The sequence below is a fragment of the Dermacentor silvarum genome, chromosome 3, assembly GCF_013339745.2.
Source record: "Dermacentor silvarum isolate Dsil-2018 chromosome 3, BIME_Dsil_1.4, whole genome shotgun sequence".
In the NCBI taxonomy this organism is placed as follows: domain Eukaryota; kingdom Metazoa; phylum Arthropoda; class Arachnida; order Ixodida; family Ixodidae; genus Dermacentor; species Dermacentor silvarum.
In genome coordinates this window covers 201,940,467-201,959,046 of record NC_051156.1, presented here as the reverse complement: position 1 = coordinate 201,959,046, position 18,580 = coordinate 201,940,467, and the positions used below count along the sequence as shown (strand labels likewise).

General features: G+C 41.2%; 2 protein-coding genes across 6 annotated transcripts in view; one reads left to right on the top strand and one right to left on the bottom strand.

Annotated features, from left to right (window-relative positions):
- Nucleotides 1-5,112, bottom strand: part of LOC119446513 (serine/threonine-protein phosphatase PGAM5, mitochondrial) — a 47,314-nt gene extending 42,202 nt beyond the window's left edge. Inside the window, exons 1-4 of one of the 5 annotated variants that reach the window (XM_037710960.2) lie at nt 4,826-5,111; nt 3,818-3,996; nt 3,055-3,269; nt 241-371 (exon numbers count right to left, since the gene is read on the bottom strand). In XM_037710960.2, coding sequence (XP_037566888.1) covers nt 241-371; nt 3,055-3,269; nt 3,818-3,996; nt 4,826-4,977 — 677 coding nt within the window. In that variant the 5' untranslated portion in view covers nt 4,978-5,111. Of the gene's footprint in view, nt 1-240; nt 372-3,051; nt 3,270-3,817; nt 3,997-4,825 lie in introns of all 5 variants that reach the window. The other 4 variants (XM_049664193.1, XM_037710959.2, XM_049664195.1 and 1 more) reach the window with 4 other exon arrangements.
- A 186-nt stretch (nt 5,113-5,298) lies between these two features.
- On the top strand, nt 5,299-17,231 carry LOC119446512 (uncharacterized). Its single transcript, XM_037710957.2, has 7 exons — nt 5,299-5,636; nt 6,407-6,534; nt 7,772-7,913; nt 10,030-10,151; nt 10,949-11,059; nt 12,985-13,179; nt 13,948-17,231. Exons 1-7 carry the CDS (start codon nt 5,516-5,518, stop codon nt 14,062-14,064), a joined length of 936 nt encoding a protein of 311 aa, XP_037566885.1. The 5' UTR covers nt 5,299-5,515; the 3' UTR covers nt 14,065-17,231.
- Nucleotides 17,232-18,580: the final 1,349 nt, after the last annotated feature.

The window sequence follows — 18,580 nt, the reverse complement described above, 5'->3', positions numbered from 1 at the left end:
AATTAGGAAATGGCTATATTTGGGACAATTACAAGTAGTCTTAAGTGCACAGCTACAGCTACAAGTGAACGGCTGATTAAGTGACAGGGTTTATTGCCCCAGAGCAACAAAGAGGCTGTGATCAACAACAGATTGCTACACCCCTTCAGTCCCTGCACGGAGTTACAGGTAACCAATATATATCTTAAAATAGATGCTAAACAATCACGTGCTTCAGGAAAGCATCGCACACACACACACCTGCATATCCAGTATCGAATTACATTTGCATGGCAAACGATGATCTCATGGGAGTCCTCCTTTTGACTGGAAGATGCGCGGTAGAAATACTTGCGAAAGCCGGCTTCTATCCGGGCACCATCTGTAAAAAACTGGTAACAGAGGCCAACCCCATTAGTCAGCTCCAGGAGCTCCAACATTCTTTTATGCAAAAAGGGGACACATGGGATGAGAACAGGCAAGTGCACAAGGTCGAGATGCAAAAGACTGCAGTAGTGTATTCACCTGCATGACGTGACGTGATATATATTCACTGCATGACGTTCACCTGCATGACGTGCACAGTGAACAGCACAAAAAGAGCCAAACAGGCCCCCTTTTTTTTATTTTGGAATCAAAGACTGAACAGGACCATCTCCACATTTGTGAGGGACATGTCATTGTTCCAACGGGCTGACCAAGCCACGATAGAATAAAAGCAGGTGCACCAACTCGGCAAGTTGACAAACAGCTTTTCGCACAGGTTTTGGCAGCGGCTGTCACAGTACAAACGACAAACCAGCACGACCTCTGCATGCCCAATTGTAGTGAAGAATTGCAGGGAATCCCCTGCCACACTTATATGGCAGATTGCTTGGGGGAAATCTGGAATCTCGTATGTGTTGAATTACAAGGCAAATCAGGGCCTGGATGACGTAGCGATGATATTCCAATGCTATTGGTTTTTACGCTTCACCAGTGGTCTGAGCCGCACTGCTGGCCAGAATTCGGCATTCTAGGGTGGCCAGGATCAGCCAGCCTTGAATGGCGGATGACAAGAAAAGAATAGATTTGAGCAAAACAAATCATTACATTGTATTTCCCAGTTCTGCAGGAATCTGCAAGACAGAGGATATTTCATGAAAAGGAAAATTTGTTATCCCCCTAGAAATGGCATGAAGATAGCATGAAGCTACCAAGAAAACCCATGCTGGTTTTTTTAAGAAGGAAAGCTTCGAAGTTAAAAAATTTTCGTGTCACATAACAGTAACATCTTGACACGAATGGTACAGGGTCACACAAAAAACTCTTGTGGAATAAAAATATACCTAGGTTAAAGTAGCTCAAATGCACTATGTAATGCAAATATACATACAGCTCAAAAGTTTCTGCTCAGTCAACTGTTATTTTGACACTGAAGGTGCCGTAAAAATGTCTCATCATCGGTTGAACAAAACAACTTTAAAGGATGACAACGGCTACTGCTTTTTAGAATGCTAGTAGAGCAACAGGCTCTTTAGTAATTTTGCTATGTATTTCCATGACAAGGCTGTGCTGAGGTTGGTTGCGAGTTAATGTAGTCAGCTAAACCTTTGCATGTTTCGTTATAGCACTTAGGGTCTGAAATCAGTAAGCCAAAAGTACCACGAGTTTACTAATGGCAGCCACTGCCACTTGAAGTCCTGCTACAAGATTTCAAAAGTAGGCTAAAGGATTTTTTCCACCAATCCCATTTCCACTTTGGCTTCCAAAACTGGAACTCGGAATGTGACCTCAATCTTCTCGAGCACAAAGCAAACACTCCTGCCCCCAAGCAGGCAAAATGGAGACCCACTTCCCAGTGCTCATGAATAGCATGGCAAACAAGTGCACAGAAGACAAGAAAGATTGAACGTAGACACATAGGCATATAAAATGTATCAGAAAGAAACACTGCATACTTTAATAAAATGCATAAAGCAACTGATGCTGAAAAAGCAAAACGTTAATTAACAGGCTTTATCACTACTACAGCTGCAAGGCCAGCAAAGAAACAGTCAACAGCAACGCACTCATTTTTCTTAGGGAGTGCACAAGCAAGGAGCACCCACACTATTGGAAAAAAGGCATCAAAATTTTTTTGGAAACATGCCAAAACAGAAAGAAGAAAAAAAATAACAAAAAGAAATGAAATGATTCACTAATAATGATTCACTAATAACTAAAAGCCTTCATAAATTCGGTAGCACACCTGCCAAGCTATAAACTTTCATGAGCTTTCCCTGGGCACATGCCTCGGATACAAATGGAATGTACACACCTATGGTTCACATATGACTATAGCTGTGTGTACAAATTTCAAACGAAGCCATAGGTGGCTTGGGGTGAAGCCAACTTCAAGTCTCCATCTGGTGTTTTCCCACTCTTGCTGAAAAAGTTTCTGCAAAATATTTTGTTTCTTTTCATTGGTTATGCTTATTCTCAATGTGTTTTGCAGACTTAGAAGAAAATAAAACATTTGTTCAGGTATTGATGCGCCTCATCTTTAAAGGATTAACAGTGATTTACAACAGACAGCACACAAGCAGCGACAAACTTGAAACAAGGATTGGCAAGCAACACATTGTTTTTAGATCACAGTGACATGTTCAGCAACTTTGGTGTTGCCAATTTCGCATTTTTCAGGAACTTCTCACTATAGACTTGCTTCAAGCAGGTACCCCTTTTGTGTCCTTTCATTATCACAAGACTTTCACTATCACAACAGAAAGTTCGAATACCATCGAGCGAAACGTTTTTGTGAAGGGAACTTATTTTTCGTAAATATTGTTGCCACATTTGTAAAATCTTAAAATGAGCCCAAACCAAATTGCAGACTTTATGAAAAATTTGGGAGACTTGCAAAATATGCGACAGCAAGAAAACTAGATTATACAAAGTAAATGATACAAATTTTCCTTGCTGTATGTGTATAACAAGCCCATATGTTAAGTTTTCCTTGTCCTGTTGTCTGCGCTATTTGTTGGACTATTCACAAGCCAATTAGCGCATTTTCATACTCTCTTACTAATGCATATTGAGAACTCCTGCAACCACCTTGGCTTCAGGCTTCCAGGTTCCAAACGGAGGTTCAGGAGGCACAGGTGCCCCTTCCCGGATTAACTCGCACGATTCCATGGGAAGCGGTTCCAAGTGCTTGTGAATGATCTCGGCCGTTTCGATGGCTCGTGTCATGTTGGAGTGAACGAGTCGCGTGAAAGGGATTCCCAAGTGCTTTAGCCGCTGGCCTGTCAGATCTGCCTGCTTGCGACCTGCAACACAGAATTAAAGGGAGGAAAATGAGGAAAAATGTTTAGAAATAAGTTCACATACTATGAGGCGCCTGCAGGTGAAAAAAGAGTACAGCTCATGGTGGCTAGTGAAGCACAGTTATCCATATGAACATGCAAGTTCTGGTTTTACATTTTGGCAGGTCCTAGACAAAAGTAACATGTATTCACCAAAATGTGCTCACTGGTGCATGTAAATGCAAATTTTACTGTTCACCTTATGTTCTGAAAATATTACTTATAGGCTAGTCAAGCACAGTATAATGAACAATAAAAATGTTCACATCAACACATTCGCGCCCATAGACAGTGGTTGTGCACTGCGACATTTTCTCAGTTTTTAGCTTTACCCAGCCTTATGTGTCAGCTAAGCAATACCACCTATTAATGTTTAAGATGTGCCACTAATTCTCGTAATTATATGTCAACAAGATATGCAAATTCGTCAAATATTATGCAACATGTCTTAAATGCCTGTCTCTTATCCTGCCTATGACAGCATGCAGGAATACCGCGACAAACACGCTTACCCAATTCCGTCAGAGTGAAGTCTTTATCTGAGTCCCCTCGCATGTTGTATTGGCCATGTCGAATGATGTAAAGGTACCGTGTTGCTGTTGGCTTTGCATTATGCACTTCTTCATTATAGCGATTCTGTTCTTTTTCTGACGTATTCTTGGGAGGTTTTGTGCAACACTCGGGCTCCCTCCTGCAGGCAAAAATAGGGTCACTTTAATGCACTCCAAAACATTTTAAAAAACATAACATCCTACTCTCTATGATACAGCACATACTTTGTGAATATTACTTTACTCAAACTCAAATTTCTTGGCCTTATTATAGTTAACAGAGTGACAATTGCATTTGTCAGCATTTGGTGTGAGCACAATAGTGTTCACCTACGTACCACAACACTACTAGATTGACTCTAGCACTACTATGCAGCAGGACTTGGTGTTGTAAAACTATTTCACCAATTACTAAACATTACGCAGAACTTAATGATTTGAAGTTGCTTCTTTCTGATTAGCAAATTTATCATTCAACATTACACGTACGCAAAAGCTCCATGAACTTGACAAAAAACGCAGCTACACGTTTAACAATGCTCGACGGAATTAAAAGATGGAGTGACAATGCAGCAGAGATGACAGCTTGTCTCAACATGAGTAATTGTCGATTGTCTAACAGCCTTGGTGTGTTGTTTGTTTCGCTGAAATGAGCGGGAACAACGACAAATGAATCTTGAATCAAATATACTATAGATGTGCAGTGCATTGCATTTTTCAACTAACTGGCATATGTGCATGCAATCACACTAGCACGGGACATTTGCTGCGCAAACAGCAATATGCACCAGCATAATCCAACATTTCACAGGTTGAGATCCATTTCACTCGTAATAAGATTTATCCTGTTGCGATCGATTTCACGCAGGTGCCTATGCAAATATACCAATACGTGGCGTAATGAAGCGTAAAGTATTAAAATCATGATTAAAATGAACCGTGGGCCTCAACACGGCCGCGCGTAAGTACCTGTCCCAGTTGCTGTCCCACTGAACGGTCGGCTCGAAGTTTGTAGTCCAAGAGGCTCGCACGGTATGCTTCTTCGCTTGCTCACTGCAGACCACAAAAGCTGCCACACCGCCACCGAAAATGCTCACGCCTGTGACAACGCGCCGGAACATTTCACCGAATGCACTGCATCTAAGCAACGGAGCCCGAATCTACAGCACACACCGGCAAAAAAGAAAACCAACGGAAGCCCGACACATGCGAGTACCTCAGCACTAAAATCCACCGATTCCACCGAGGCCACCGGTTGTACCACGTGATTACATTATTCACTTCGTGGAGTTAAAATATCAGTAACGCCATCGATCTCCGCTAGGTTTAGTACGCAACTCCAAGATGACCAGGATTTCAATAAATGATTGGCGCGCGTTACCACACTATTGATTTTATCTATTTATCCATGCAGCAGGTTTAGTAATGGACAGTAACGAGGTAGTGGTAATTTATAGTGGAGTGCTGCGGGTCACAGAACTGTGCGCAGAAAATCTGTCTGGCAAACATTTGCGAATTTCCTGTTTGCTTATGGCTTTATGGTGCTGCACATCGATAATCGGCACAGATAGTTGAACACAGGAAACAAAAGCTAACTCGACTTGCCTGCATTGCGGTTCAGTAAACCAAATCGCTGGTATTTTGCTGGGCGGGGCAGCTATGGCCAGCAAGATGAATCTCGAGCAGGCGCAAGATAAATTTGATCAGCTCCTTGACCAAATCGATCCTGCAAAGTCGGCAGAGTTCATACTTTGGATCCAGAGGAGATATCTGACGGCAAGTAAGTCGTCAAATGTACTGGCAAATATATAAATTTCTGAAGTCGAGAAATGGAGCTAGCGGAGTTTAGTTACTCGTAACAAATGAGCGCGCCACGTTTATTGCGTTCGTAACTGTTTGTTACCGTACTGTAAATCATTCAGAGCAAATAGTTCTGATTGTGCACGTCTATGCCAACTGTACATTCGTGTGCATAATAGGTACGACAGCTATATACACAACTGTGCAGAGGAGTGAATGTGTCTTCTCTCACTCAGCACTAGTCACTTCATGAATAATGTTATAGTTGATTTGGCGTTCTGTTGCTCACGAGGTCGCTGGTTCGACTCCAGGTCCCGGCGGCCTCATATACACGGAGGCGAAATGCAAGAACGATCGTGTACTTCGATTTAGGTGGTCAAAATTAATCCAGATTCCTCCACTATAGCATCTCTCGGAGCCCTAGAGTTGCTTTGGGACGTTAAACCCCATGAATAATAAATTATGTTAATGTTGAGGTTTCCCAGAATGGTAGGGACATACATCTTGCAGTCATAAATCAATCTTCGTAAAATTTGGTGAGCAAATGTTGCGTTCCTTATGAAGCAAAACTTCGCAAGCCTCCCCATTTCCTCCACTAAGTTGACTGTGTCTATCACACTCGTTAAATTGATACGTAGTCTTGCGTGCCCCCTTTCGCCTTCGTACAGTGTTGCTACAGTTAGAGGTCACTGTTAAATGTTTGCAGCTTCACTTGTGTATTGGGGACTAACTTCCTCTCTGAATTTACAGACTGTGCAGGCCACCAGGTGGCTGAAGCTCATCACAAGCTGAGACAAATCTCAGAGTACCTCAGGTCCGTTGTACCAGGAAATGCAGTTCTTCCTTCTGAAAACATAATTGTGCCAAAAAAGGGAGAGGTAAGGTATTTGAATTATACATTCTTTATTTTAATATATATATATATATATATATATACAGTAATGTGCATTATGCTATTGTAGCTTCACCAGTTAAATGCTGCAGCATTTATTGCACTTAGGTGAATCCCATGTGCTATGAGAATGCTGCGAGGTTTGTGCAAGTTAAAAGGGTGGCAGATAGGGCTAGGTTGGCATTCCATCATTCTTGTTCCAAGGGCACCTATAGCGCGGCGCAATAAAACAGGACGACACCAAACAAGGAGAAGTGCAAACTTCCAACTGAGGTTTATTGTGATATGCTATGATGTATACAGGGTTGACAGAAAGCAGTACCACAAGCAAAACGGCCAGATAAAAAAACACAGTGCTTGCAGCAACAAAACCTAAAAAAAAGTGTGAGATAAGAAAACAATATACAGATAAAGATACAAGCGCTCAGTGCAAAAATGTGGTAAGAAGTTCTAAGAAAGCAATCTGTGGCTGTGTTTTGTAATGATTTTCGTCCTTCGATTCTATTCTTTGCTCAACGTCGAGGCAAATACTTTGATTTTAGATTTTTGTATGCAAACCGTTGCACATGTGACATCAGTGGCACATATGACATCACTGCACACGGTATTTTCGAGTATGTGCGCTCTTTTTATGCACGAAAAGTCTACAAAAGGTGCCAGAATAATTTGCTTCTTTATGTATGGAATGTAAACATTCTTTATTGGCAAACATTTGACTGGCACCAAGCATAAATTGGCAGCATTAATGACATCATGAGGAGGTGGCCTAGGGCAGTAAATGAAGCTAGTTGCTTTGTGTGAATTTTAAGAGCCTGCTGACTTGAAAGCACAACACGAATAACAGAGGCAGAAACACGTGTATGCAGGACAAATCCTGTCTACTTGTGTGTCTGTCTCCGTTGTTCTTGTTGCGCTTCCAAATCAATTTTCTCTCAAAATTAACATTCCAAGGTGTTGGCAACTGCCTTTAATTATTATGTGTTTTTTTTTTTTTCTGGCTTAAAATGCTTCTGTTCATGGCAAGATCAATCTATTGGCAACACAAGTGTAAGCTATCAATGTAGGTTGGAATAATCTATCTCTGGAAAGAAAACACCTCAGTACTGGTAATTCACTTGAACCTGCAAAATACCTGGCGGTTTACAAATTCAGTTCCAAGTAATCACACTGAAAGACTCATTTTCTTACCAACTGAACCGGCACCATATGACTTTATCTTCTAGAATGCAGACTGTGACCCTGCAACAACCGTCCATGTTGATGCATTCCTTTATGATGACCAAGCCATTGACGAGTTGGTTGAAGAAGGAAAACTCAGCCGGAACTACTGTAAAGCTTGTGGTTCTCATGAGACAGCACCCCTCAGTAAGTGACACAACAATGAGCGATAAAGCGATACATGGTCACGTATATATATATATATATATATATATATATATATATATATATATATCGCTTTCTTTTTTTATTCTTTTCCACATTCATTCTGCAAGGCCTTGAAAAAAACATGGACTTTACTCGCTGTAACATGAAAGGTGCATTGTTACAGCGAGTAAAGTCCAACGAATCTGTTAACAGTGGATACGACAATTTAGCATTGCTCTTATGTTTTGATGTACCATTTTCTAGAGAATTAAATGGTAGAATAAAATGCAGGTTATTTTCAGGGTCCTTCGCTTTCGGGTAAAACACAATAATTCCAGGTTTTTGCACCCCAAATAAGTTTTATGAGAATCGAGCTTAACCAGATTTCTCCCCGAAGTTCATCCCGAAGTGCATACTTAAAGAATGATCTAAGAACAATGCCCCAAGAAGTGCCACCACCCACTACCCCAACCTAATGAATTAATGTTGCTCTGCATTGCAAAGGGTAGTTGTAATGTTGGCCGGGCATTTCACCGATTAAGGTATGTTCAAAGCCCCGACTTTCTAGGGTGGACACAGAAATTATTAAAATGCAAATTATAATTCTACGCCAACAAGGGCTTCTAATTACAACCATCATTGCTTCTTGCGAAGCATCTCCATAAGCATTACTAGGTGTGTTTTTTTTTTCATTTGTTGAGAAATTGCAGAGAGATAAATGAAGCAATAGATTGCCATGCACACCTCTATTTGTTTTTGTTTTTTGTTTGTTTAAAAAGTGCAAGTAATGCCTGCCAACGAAGATTTGCATAAATAAGTTCATCTTATGACTTGCGAGTAGCTCTCTGTCAGTATATATGTTCCTGCAAGTGATTTTGCTTGTTTAAATAAAATATTTATCCAAAAGGAAACTACTATGTGTGTTATTGTTTGTGAAAGTTACCAGGGAAATCCTGAACATTGGGCTACCTGCCAACAAAGTCCTAATTTCTCCCCCGTTTTCCTTTTTAGAAATAACACCCAATTTTAAACAAACTTAAAACCTGAAAATGAAGGACCCTAGCTATTTTCAATACAATATTTTGAATATAACTTGGGTTACAAATGACCAACTATATTAAACCTGGGAAAAAGTGACTTGGAATATAGTTTTGTTCGACAGTGTATGGAAGCAACTGGAATGCCAGCGCATTTCACCACAACTTAACAGATGTGCTAAACAGAATACCAATAAACGAGTCTGTATTTAATATTGGTTCAGTTCAGCAATTGCTGCATATACTATGAAAATATTTAATTTAAATGTTATTCAGCAACTCATGGTTAATTAAATCGTCATTTAGTGGTTACCTCATAATTTGTAATGTCCATAGACATGAATAATATGGCACTAAAGAATTAACATTTTATCTCTACCACAGTGTCTTTGAAGATCGCTGAAGCACCCAGTATTCACTGGCATCCAGTATTTTGTCTTAGCGTACCAGACCTCCACGATTGCATGTCACAAAATCGCGAGGCGAGAATTTTACCTGAAAACATGGCTGCCAACTTTTGAAATAATCGTAAAATGCCTGATTTTTATATCTTCCTTGCAATTGTCATATTGACATCAGTAATCTTACAGTTTTTCAATTGTGGCTAGTTTAGGACAATATTCATTTTAAAAGAATACAAATACAGTTGCCCACTGATTTTTCAGAGGCTAATTTTCATATGCTCTCATTTATTCTGACCTACCAGCAGCAGTGCCATTCTCCTATAGAACCAATGCGTAGCAGCAACTGAAATTTCAGCCTCCGTTCTGTGAATATTTCAGGAAAGACTTCATGGACTTTCCATTTTTCTGTGGCACATTACTCTTCCTGTGACTCAAGCAGTTTTCCTGTTCACAGCGTCCCTATAAAACAAAGTCTGTGATGCTTTTTTCTTATGTACACAGTTAGTATTACTAAGTTGAATATTTAAACAATTTTTTGTATTTTTCAGCAATATTTAGTATTTTTGGGCTTTGACTACAGTATTTCTCAACTGTTAAGGTTGGCAGGTCTGTGAAAAAGTTATGGCGGAGCTGAGCCCCAGTTCTAAAATTTTTTGCTCTTTTTGTCTTTTGCAGCGTTCATTTCGCACTCTGCCTCAGCACGCAGAGCAGAGTTCATTTTCAGGGAGATTTTGCCTTACTTGAAAGACAAATCCGTACTTGATGTGGGCTCCAGGTTGGGTGTCATGCTCTATGCTGTGAGTTTCATGTGGCATTTCTGACAAACCACTTTCATTTTACTTATTTCTGTGTTTGCCCTAAGGCTTCTAAACCACCTCCAACACTTTTTTACTCTTTTTAAGTGAACATGCGCATTGCATACAGTGTACCATGCCGATCACCTTTTGTGAAAATGGCAGTGCTTCGAGCTGCAGGGAAACTACAAGTAAAAAACTGCACTGCACTGCACTGCTTGCACTGCCTTTCTGTCGTATGTTATCAAGGAGTTCCCTCTTTCTTCGTCATCATCATCCCCCATCGCATCTTTATGTCCCCATTCCCCTGTGTAGAGTAGCAGGCTAGAGCACGCTAGCTGAGGCCAACCTCTCTGCCTTCCCTTTCAAATAAATTCTCTCTCTTCTTCTTATCAAGGGGTTGAGGGTTTTTCAAGCCATTTCTTTGTGGCTTTTCCTCACCCTTCTTTATCGTTAAATAATAACTAAAGCTTGATTGTTCTATATTGTTTTTAAAGTTTTAAATTTATTGTTTGAAGAGGAGGGGAGGCTTATTACTACTTAACGTTGGTAAATTCTGCTGTGTCTTATGACGTCACAATAATGTCGATGACACCAAATCCACATTTAGAGGCAAAATAGCTGCTAAGTGTCATCCTTTTACATGCAAGAAGTATGTGGTAGCGTATCCATAACTTTAAAGATATGCATCAGAACTCTTATGGAAAGTCTCAACTTTTTTTTCTTCTTCTTTTGAGCACGTGTGTGCATTCACCTGTGCATGCAATTTGCACGTAGTTAATATTTTTCTTTACTTCTAGGCTCATGCATTTACACCAGCTAATCCAATTATTGGTGTTGAGATGAATCCTGACCTGTGCCAAATTCAAGAAGCTGCTATCAAGCATTTTCACATGGAAGACAGAATCAAGGTGAACATTAGCTGAACTGTATCCTTCTAATTGTTTTACTCGTTTTCTCTTTAAAGTAAAAGTTTATAATGTGTTGATCTGTATTGCAAGAGCATTATTTCCCTTTGTACATTTACGGAGCATTTCGTTGGAGGTTTTCACCTCAAGGATGGCCCATATCACCATAATGGAGTGTAACTTGATTTTTTTTTACCAATACACTGACATCGCACATGGAATGTTTGAGTGTCACAGAAGTAAAGCTGACACCACTTGCACTGCCCAAGGAGGATTGTGCAAATGTTGGGGAGCTTTCATTTTTACTACTTTATAATTTAAGAAACATTTTCTTCACCTTGCCACTACATTTAGGACCACTGCTATGCTTGTTCATTCAAAATAACCAAATCTTGTATAATGTCTCTTTTGAGATCAAGAGGTTGGCTTATTGCAACAGCATTCATGTTCAGCAACTAAAAAAATAACACAGTTTCACTTGAAGGGTGAAGCATTGACAGCGGTAACGAGGCCAATGCTTGCATAAGGTTTAGCATTGCACTTGAACTCCTCGGACAGTGTTCTAACAATGCGCGGGTGTGAAATGAAGCCACGACTCGGCATCCAAGGCAACTGCTGCTGGGAATAAGGAAAAGTGCCCCCCCTGGCAACTACAAGGTGTCTCACAACGCTGGCAGCGGCGTCACAGGTGTCGCACCTCGATGGTGCACGAGATGATAGCGACGAGAAACTGTCAGCGTTGGTGATATATCTGATAACGTTAGCTTGACATTTACGTCCATTCCACTTGGACAAGTGCATGCACACTATGCTCATTCCATCCAGCTGCAGAAGGCAGAACGCTGCCCCACTGAGACAATTGAACAAGACATGACGCTGCATCCACTTCGCTTCGTTGTTTTTAAAGCCAAATGCACTTCATGTCTCTGGAGACTTTCCAACCGTCTATCTGCGCGCGGGCTGTGCGTGCACCGTTGATAGCAGGACAGCACAACAGCTGCTGCGTGAATGCAATTCGAGTGTCCACATAATTGCTTTTACAATAATAGGAGAAACGGTCATACCCATGGCTTTGTTATGGTTAGTTTGGTCTGACTGTTGGGTTTCATAAATGACTACCTTAGTCAAACCATATGAAGCTGACAGTGAAGCCAACAAAAGCATAGGGCTCCTACGCTTGGAGACAATGTGCTGGGATTTGCGTCATGTCCGCTAATCGCCAAGTGCATGCATTGTCTGCTTGGGTGCTATTTGAAGGCTCTTAGTAAGAAAATTAGACAATTACCAGCCCTGGGCACGAGACCGGGCTTGATGAAACAACCTAGAGATGGAATAAGATGGAACAACCTGGAGCTTTGCCAAGATTGTTTCCATCTCGCAACATCGCCACTATCACCTGCCCATCATGCTTCATGCATAGCATATCAAATGTATCATCGCACTGATCATTGTGTCAACAATATAGTGTGTAAAAAAAACCCACCCCTTATGTAATACCCCCTCGGGGGTCTTTAAGGAAATAAAAATGAATGAATGCTGCTCATTATTAATTAATTTATCCAAAGGGAAATTTCGTAGCAGTTAGCCTTTATAAGGACCCCAGATGGTCTAATTTGGAGCCCTCCACTACGGTGTCCCTCATAAATCCACTGCGCAGTTTCAGGACACCAAACACCACAAATGTTTGTTTTTCCCACTTTTATTTCCCCTTTTCTCAGTACTTCTAAATTTCAATTTAAAGTAAAACACTTGATTTCCTCTGTGATATCCCCGACTTCATTGTCTGTTGGCTTCATTCACTTGTTACTAGCAAGCAAGCCCCTCAATTCCCCTGATTCATCTTGCCCACAATACAGTCACTTACTTTGTGATGATTTTTTGGATAGAAGTTAGACGCACGGGTCTCAACGTCCGTTCCTCTCGTGCAGGTCATCAATGCAAATGTCCTCACGGTACCAGACCTTGTCTCCAGCTCTGACGTTGTGATCCTCAACAATGTGTTTGAGTTCTTCACACCTGAGCAAGAACAGGTGGCCCTGTGGCAGTTTCTGAGGCGCACCATCAAGAAGGGGGCCATTCTTGTCACCGTTCCCAGTCTTGAGGACTCACTCAAAAATCTCCAGGTTCGTGCATACCGGCCAACACAGTGCATTCTTTGCACAAGAAACTGCTAGCTGCTCACAAACAATGTGTGTCCCAGCTAAAACGTAATTTAGAAGCGACTTGCTGCACTTCTAGTTACACTGCCACGCTGATACCATCTGGGGCAACTGCTGCCCCACCATTAGTATTGTTTTTTAGTGCCGCTTCTCTTCTATCAATTACTAAGTACTAGTTGGTTGTGCTAGCCTTGGAAGCTGTGTATACAGTCGTCCACAAAGGTTTACGGGACACACGTTCCATGACAAACGTGGAACCAGTGTCCTCGCTCTTTTAGGGCTTCTCATTGAGTGGATTACTGCGTAGGCTACAAAAACTACTGCAGATTGAAGCTTTGAATTCGAGGCTACTGTATGCTAAGGCTTCGCAGGAGTTGAGCTTGTGCACAAATCTCTTGCCCTGTAAACTTTCGTGTTCAACTGTACACTTTTAAAGGAGCTCACAGTTATTATTCTGCCATCGATTATCGCTGTTTGTTCCAGTCATACTTGCTTTATTACAGGTTAGATGTTCCCTTTATGAGTGGACCATACTTCACTGCTCTTCACCGCGCACTCTTCTTAAGCTGTGTGTTGCCATCTACTGTACGATTGTTCAGAAGCACCATCCTCACACATGTACTTCATGCACTTATTAATCTTTATATAATCAGTGACATTGCAGCTTGCTTCACATGTCAGCTTAGCGAAAACCGATCATAATGTCGTGCTACGCAATCTTTGTCTTTGCAGACTGGAATAGTCATATCGGAGTGGGTCAAGCAGCGTTATGTCACCGATCCCCTGGCCTACAGCTTTGTCATGGATCACGAGGAGCTGTCCGAAGTTTGCAGCTACGACGTTCTGTGATGCGCTTACTGTCTTTCTGACAGCGGTTACTTGGTCAAGTGTTGTCAGGCTGTTTATCGGGCTGTTAGATGTGTTTAAAGTTAAACTCGGATTTGCATTTCATCAATTGGCTCAGAGCTGCGCAACTGCAATTCCCACGGAATCAGGAGCACAAAGAACTTGCAATGAGACTGCTCCTGGCGCTGTTTTGTGCAGTCACATTCCGATTTGTGCTACAGTTTTTGTTTTCAATGAAACTTCATAGTTGTTTCCTCGATGCGCTGAGAGACATTTGTTGTTTCATTCAGTAACCATAGCCTGCTTAATTCTATATAATGTTATCTGGTTCTGTGAACATGCCCTCGTGCATTGGGGGCATGTTAAAGATCCCCAGGTGGTCAAAAATAATACAGAGTCCCCCACTACAGCGTGCCTCATAATCAGATAGTAGTTTTGGCACGTAAAACCCCAGAATTTAATTAATTGAAGCACACCGACCGCTTTGGTTGAGGGGCGACACTGGCATCCACTTAGTAATTCAGTCAAGGTGAAGTGTTGCGTAGAGGAACATGCTAGAATACTGAAAGACATATTTGCCGCAAAAAGGGCACACACAAAAAAAGATGACACATTGACGACGCACTGGCTGCCTTTGTTTCGTCAATATGTCTTCCTTTTTGCGTATGTTCTTTTCGCAACAAATATGTCTTTGGGCAAATACCGACTGGGCCGAGAATCAGTTCTCTTGTGCCAGAATACGGGTGTAAATCTGTCTCTCCTCCGAGGTGCATAATGGAAAGTATTGTAGCATGCACACACTTTGTTGAACTTGTACTATGACGGTGCGCTGGACACCGAAGTGGTCCAAACACTGTGTATGTATGAGGTGGCCAACAGGCCTAGGTGTGATAGAAACCTGCACATTAAGTTTTCTAGTCTTTCTGTTTGTGTTGCTGACGTAGAGAGAACAAAACTTGCACACAGCTAGTGCCTCAGTTTCATGACATTATTCCTCTTCAGTAAATTGGTATTTTCGATACTGCACACGTATGGTGAATAGACGTTGTTGTCACCTTTTGCACACTTCATGGCTGTTTGCATAAAAACTCTTTTGTGTACGAGTTGATTAGAAAGAGAGCTGTCGTACTACATGAATCACAACAAAACAAATACAGACCTAACTATTAATTACTGCAAAGTAAATCTAAAATGTTTATTGTTGGTATAAGCATTTAACGAATATATATGTTGTAATGAATGTTGGCTTAACAAAGCTATCTTGTGTTAAATGAGACTTTGTTATGTGGTTTGGCTGTAATCTATACATTGCGACTCCTCTTGTGTTCACTGTGCTATTGTATTCTCTTGCACTGTTGCAAATCCTTTTTAAGATTTGATAACCTGAAAAGGCAAAACAGAAAAACTGGGCTGAAATTTGTGAGTGCATTGTTTGGCAACACTTGATAATCAACAAGTAAACTTTTTAAGTGTCAGGCCTTGGCTGACAAGTTACCGTAAAGCATTAATGGTTTGGAAGAAAGCATCAGTACTTGCTGAATCGTGTAGTACCAGTTTCGTTGAGTGTGCTGTGTATGGATTAACCATCTTCACACAGTATGTATAAATATAAATGGGTCAGAGTTGCTTTTCTTAAAGCTATGCAAAAGACACTGGTAGAGACCTTCTTGCAACCACGCTTGAAATGGGGCTGCATGTGTTGGATCATTTCCCGCAGGTGGCTTTGAAAAATTAACATCTAAAAACTTGAAAAAAAGAAAAAAAAACACACAGCAGTTTCATCAGTCAAGTCAACCATGCTTTCATGCTCCTGTCCTATTGACCTTCATTTTCTGGTCTCTCGTTCTACCAACTCGCCCAGTTCGCGACTACTCTCATGCTTTCATTCCATGCACATTCCAATGTAACTGCAGTACTCGTGACTACTGCAAGTACTATATGGCAAACTCTTCTCAGGGGCAATCTTGGATCTTTGTTTTTTCTTAGCTTACAATATATTTTCGACTAATGCTGACTATACTCAAATGGCTGTCACCAGAAAAAAAGTTAGCCATGTTAACCTTACATCAAAAATTTCTTTACAAACAGAGCATGTTCTGGATCAGCAATACAGACATCTGAAGGTTGACCTGACTTAGATTTTATTCGAGTCTTTCAGCAAGCATGCCCAGTGTTTCCATTATGTCAAAGTGTATGTAACAAATGGGGAAAAAATGAAAGGGAACACTCAGTTTGCATAGAGGACCATTATTTCTGTACTGAAATTCAGAAATTATGAAAATTCTTTGGCAGCATAGCTACTTGGTGTTGGCAAGTGAAGAGGTGTGAAGACAAAGCTCTTCAGCAATCATTGCTTCAGTGCTGCTGAAGTGTTCCCTTTCACATAGTCACACCTGGCACCTGCATTTCTTTGGAAGTTAGAGCACGCAGCATGGCTCTTACCACTGTGCTTGCATTTCAATAATGTTCTCGTCCACAATATTGCCAGCAAGTTTATGGACTAAAGGAACTATATAAAGGGATTGCAAATCTCCAAACTGTGAGCTGCCCTGCTGTAGGCACAGGTACTACTATGGACAAATCAAACACAAACTGTAAATTGTAACGTAGAACACCTCTTACAAGCACGAGAGTGCGATTTTGTACCGCTATTACTTGTCGCCAAAAATGGTAGAGGGCTCAAACTAAGACTGCAGTCTGAAATCATGACGGCACAATGTAAAGTAGTGAAAGCAGAAATGAAATAATGTGTTCTAGTTAAGCAATTTTGATTACATTTCCTTTGTCCATGATAGTAATATGCTATTATCTGCTTGGATGTATGCTTTGTCTTGCAGCTATTGTGGCCCATAAACTTTTCTGGCAGCTGTACATTGTGTCAAGCATGACGGGCATCTGCTTCAATTTTAAGATGCACTGCCATCATATGCCTTTTTCTAGTGCCTTTTATCTTAATGCGCCATTGCAGCATAAAGCGGCATAGCTATCCAAGTTTAACGTGATATTGTGTGCATTGTCTAGAAAATAGTCGGCAAGGACTAGTAGAATAATGTGCTGGCGTGCTTGCGCAATCTGTTGTATGTTGTTGCCTTTGTAAAATTTATCCTCACACGTAAACAAATATACTGCCTGTGTCAAGAGGAGTCAATAAACTGGATGTGTTGAGGAAATTGCTAGAACGTAGAACGTTTGCTTTTCATCAAAAGAAACTTCCAGTCCTCCATTGCTTTGATCATTTCACCTATCACTGTGAAATGAAATATCAGCCTTGGCGCACCCAATAATGCATTTTATCTCCTGTGCCACATTCTCAGCTTGAAGTACACTTCGTTATTTAACACTGGAACAATCTAAATTGCTGGGAAAGCACTGTCGCTATACGACAATGCGTCCAAGCCACACTCAAGCACAATAACTATGAACCGTTAATACTTAATTGAATGTGGTATTTCCGAGAAAGGAAGGAAAATTTCCAGGCATAGTTTGGAGTCAATTGCTGTGCAAGACTAGGATAATTGGAGATAGCTGGGAGAGGCCTTCATCTCCCAGTGGCCTTAGAATGGGCTGAGGATTGAATCTCAAGTCACGAATATAATGCATACATATGATGCAAGGGGCAACACAGGTCGAAGGAGCAACCACAAATTTATGAAGTTATAGATCCTGCCACATGCTTCTTGTGCATAAAAGGATAAAGCACTTAGCAAGTTATCAAGGTTGGGAAACATAAGATAACTTAAACTGATACTGAAGCTGGTCTCGATATGCAGCACCTGTGGTAATTTAATATTATTGTGACAGCAAGGTACGATGATGTTCAGAAAAAACAAAATCCTGGGAAAACCAACCTTCTGTTAATATCTCCGCGAGCTATAGCCCTTGCATTACAAGAGGTGCGATGCGGATTTCTGTGATGGACGCATCCCTCAGCCACCACGATGGACGTCTGCAGAGCTAATGGAAGTTGTATTTGGCATTAAAATGCGTTTAACCACAGGACACGGTGTGCTCGACCTTGTAGAAATGCACCACAGTACGAGAGAGAGGCAGCGAATTTAGGCGACGAACACATTAAGTGACTTCTTTTTTTATCGTCAACTAGAAGATGCACTCACTTTTCATTAATTGCTAGTATACAACGCAGTTGATGCGCCAAGCATCACGAAGCGCTGGCTTGCTTAAGGCAAACTCTTCAGGGTGTTTTATTACGCCCTTTCAGGCATGCATCCGAGGCATAATGGTTAAAGCACTGGGCTTCTGTTCTACAGGGACCGGGTTCGAAATCAACCATCAAACATTTTTACGTGTTCATATATTTCGCTCCTAGGCACTTGTCAATGCCACCCTCAAGGTCATATAAATGGCCAGGAACATACAAGCTGCAAAGTAGAAGGAAAAGCTGAAGAGAGCTATTGCTTTAATAAACAAAAGTACTGTGCGCATTTCTTTTGACTGCGCTTGTTTGTGGCAGCTAAGCGACCACAGTAACGAAGCTACCCAAAGCATCATCATGCCGTGA

Bases quoted from the DNA above. Each gene is read 5' to 3' on its own strand.
- LOC119446512 (XM_037710957.2), top strand. From the start codon at position 5,516: ATGGCCAGCAAGATGAATCTCGAGCAGGCGCAAGATAAATTTGATCAG. The intron at 5,637-6,406 runs GTAAGTCGTCAA...CTGAATTTACAG, and splicing joins GAGGAGATATCTGACGGCAA to ACTGTGCAGGCCACCAGGTG. The intron at 13,180-13,947 runs GTTCGTGCATAC...TTGTCTTTGCAG, and splicing joins ACTCACTCAAAAATCTCCAG to ACTGGAATAGTCATATCGGA.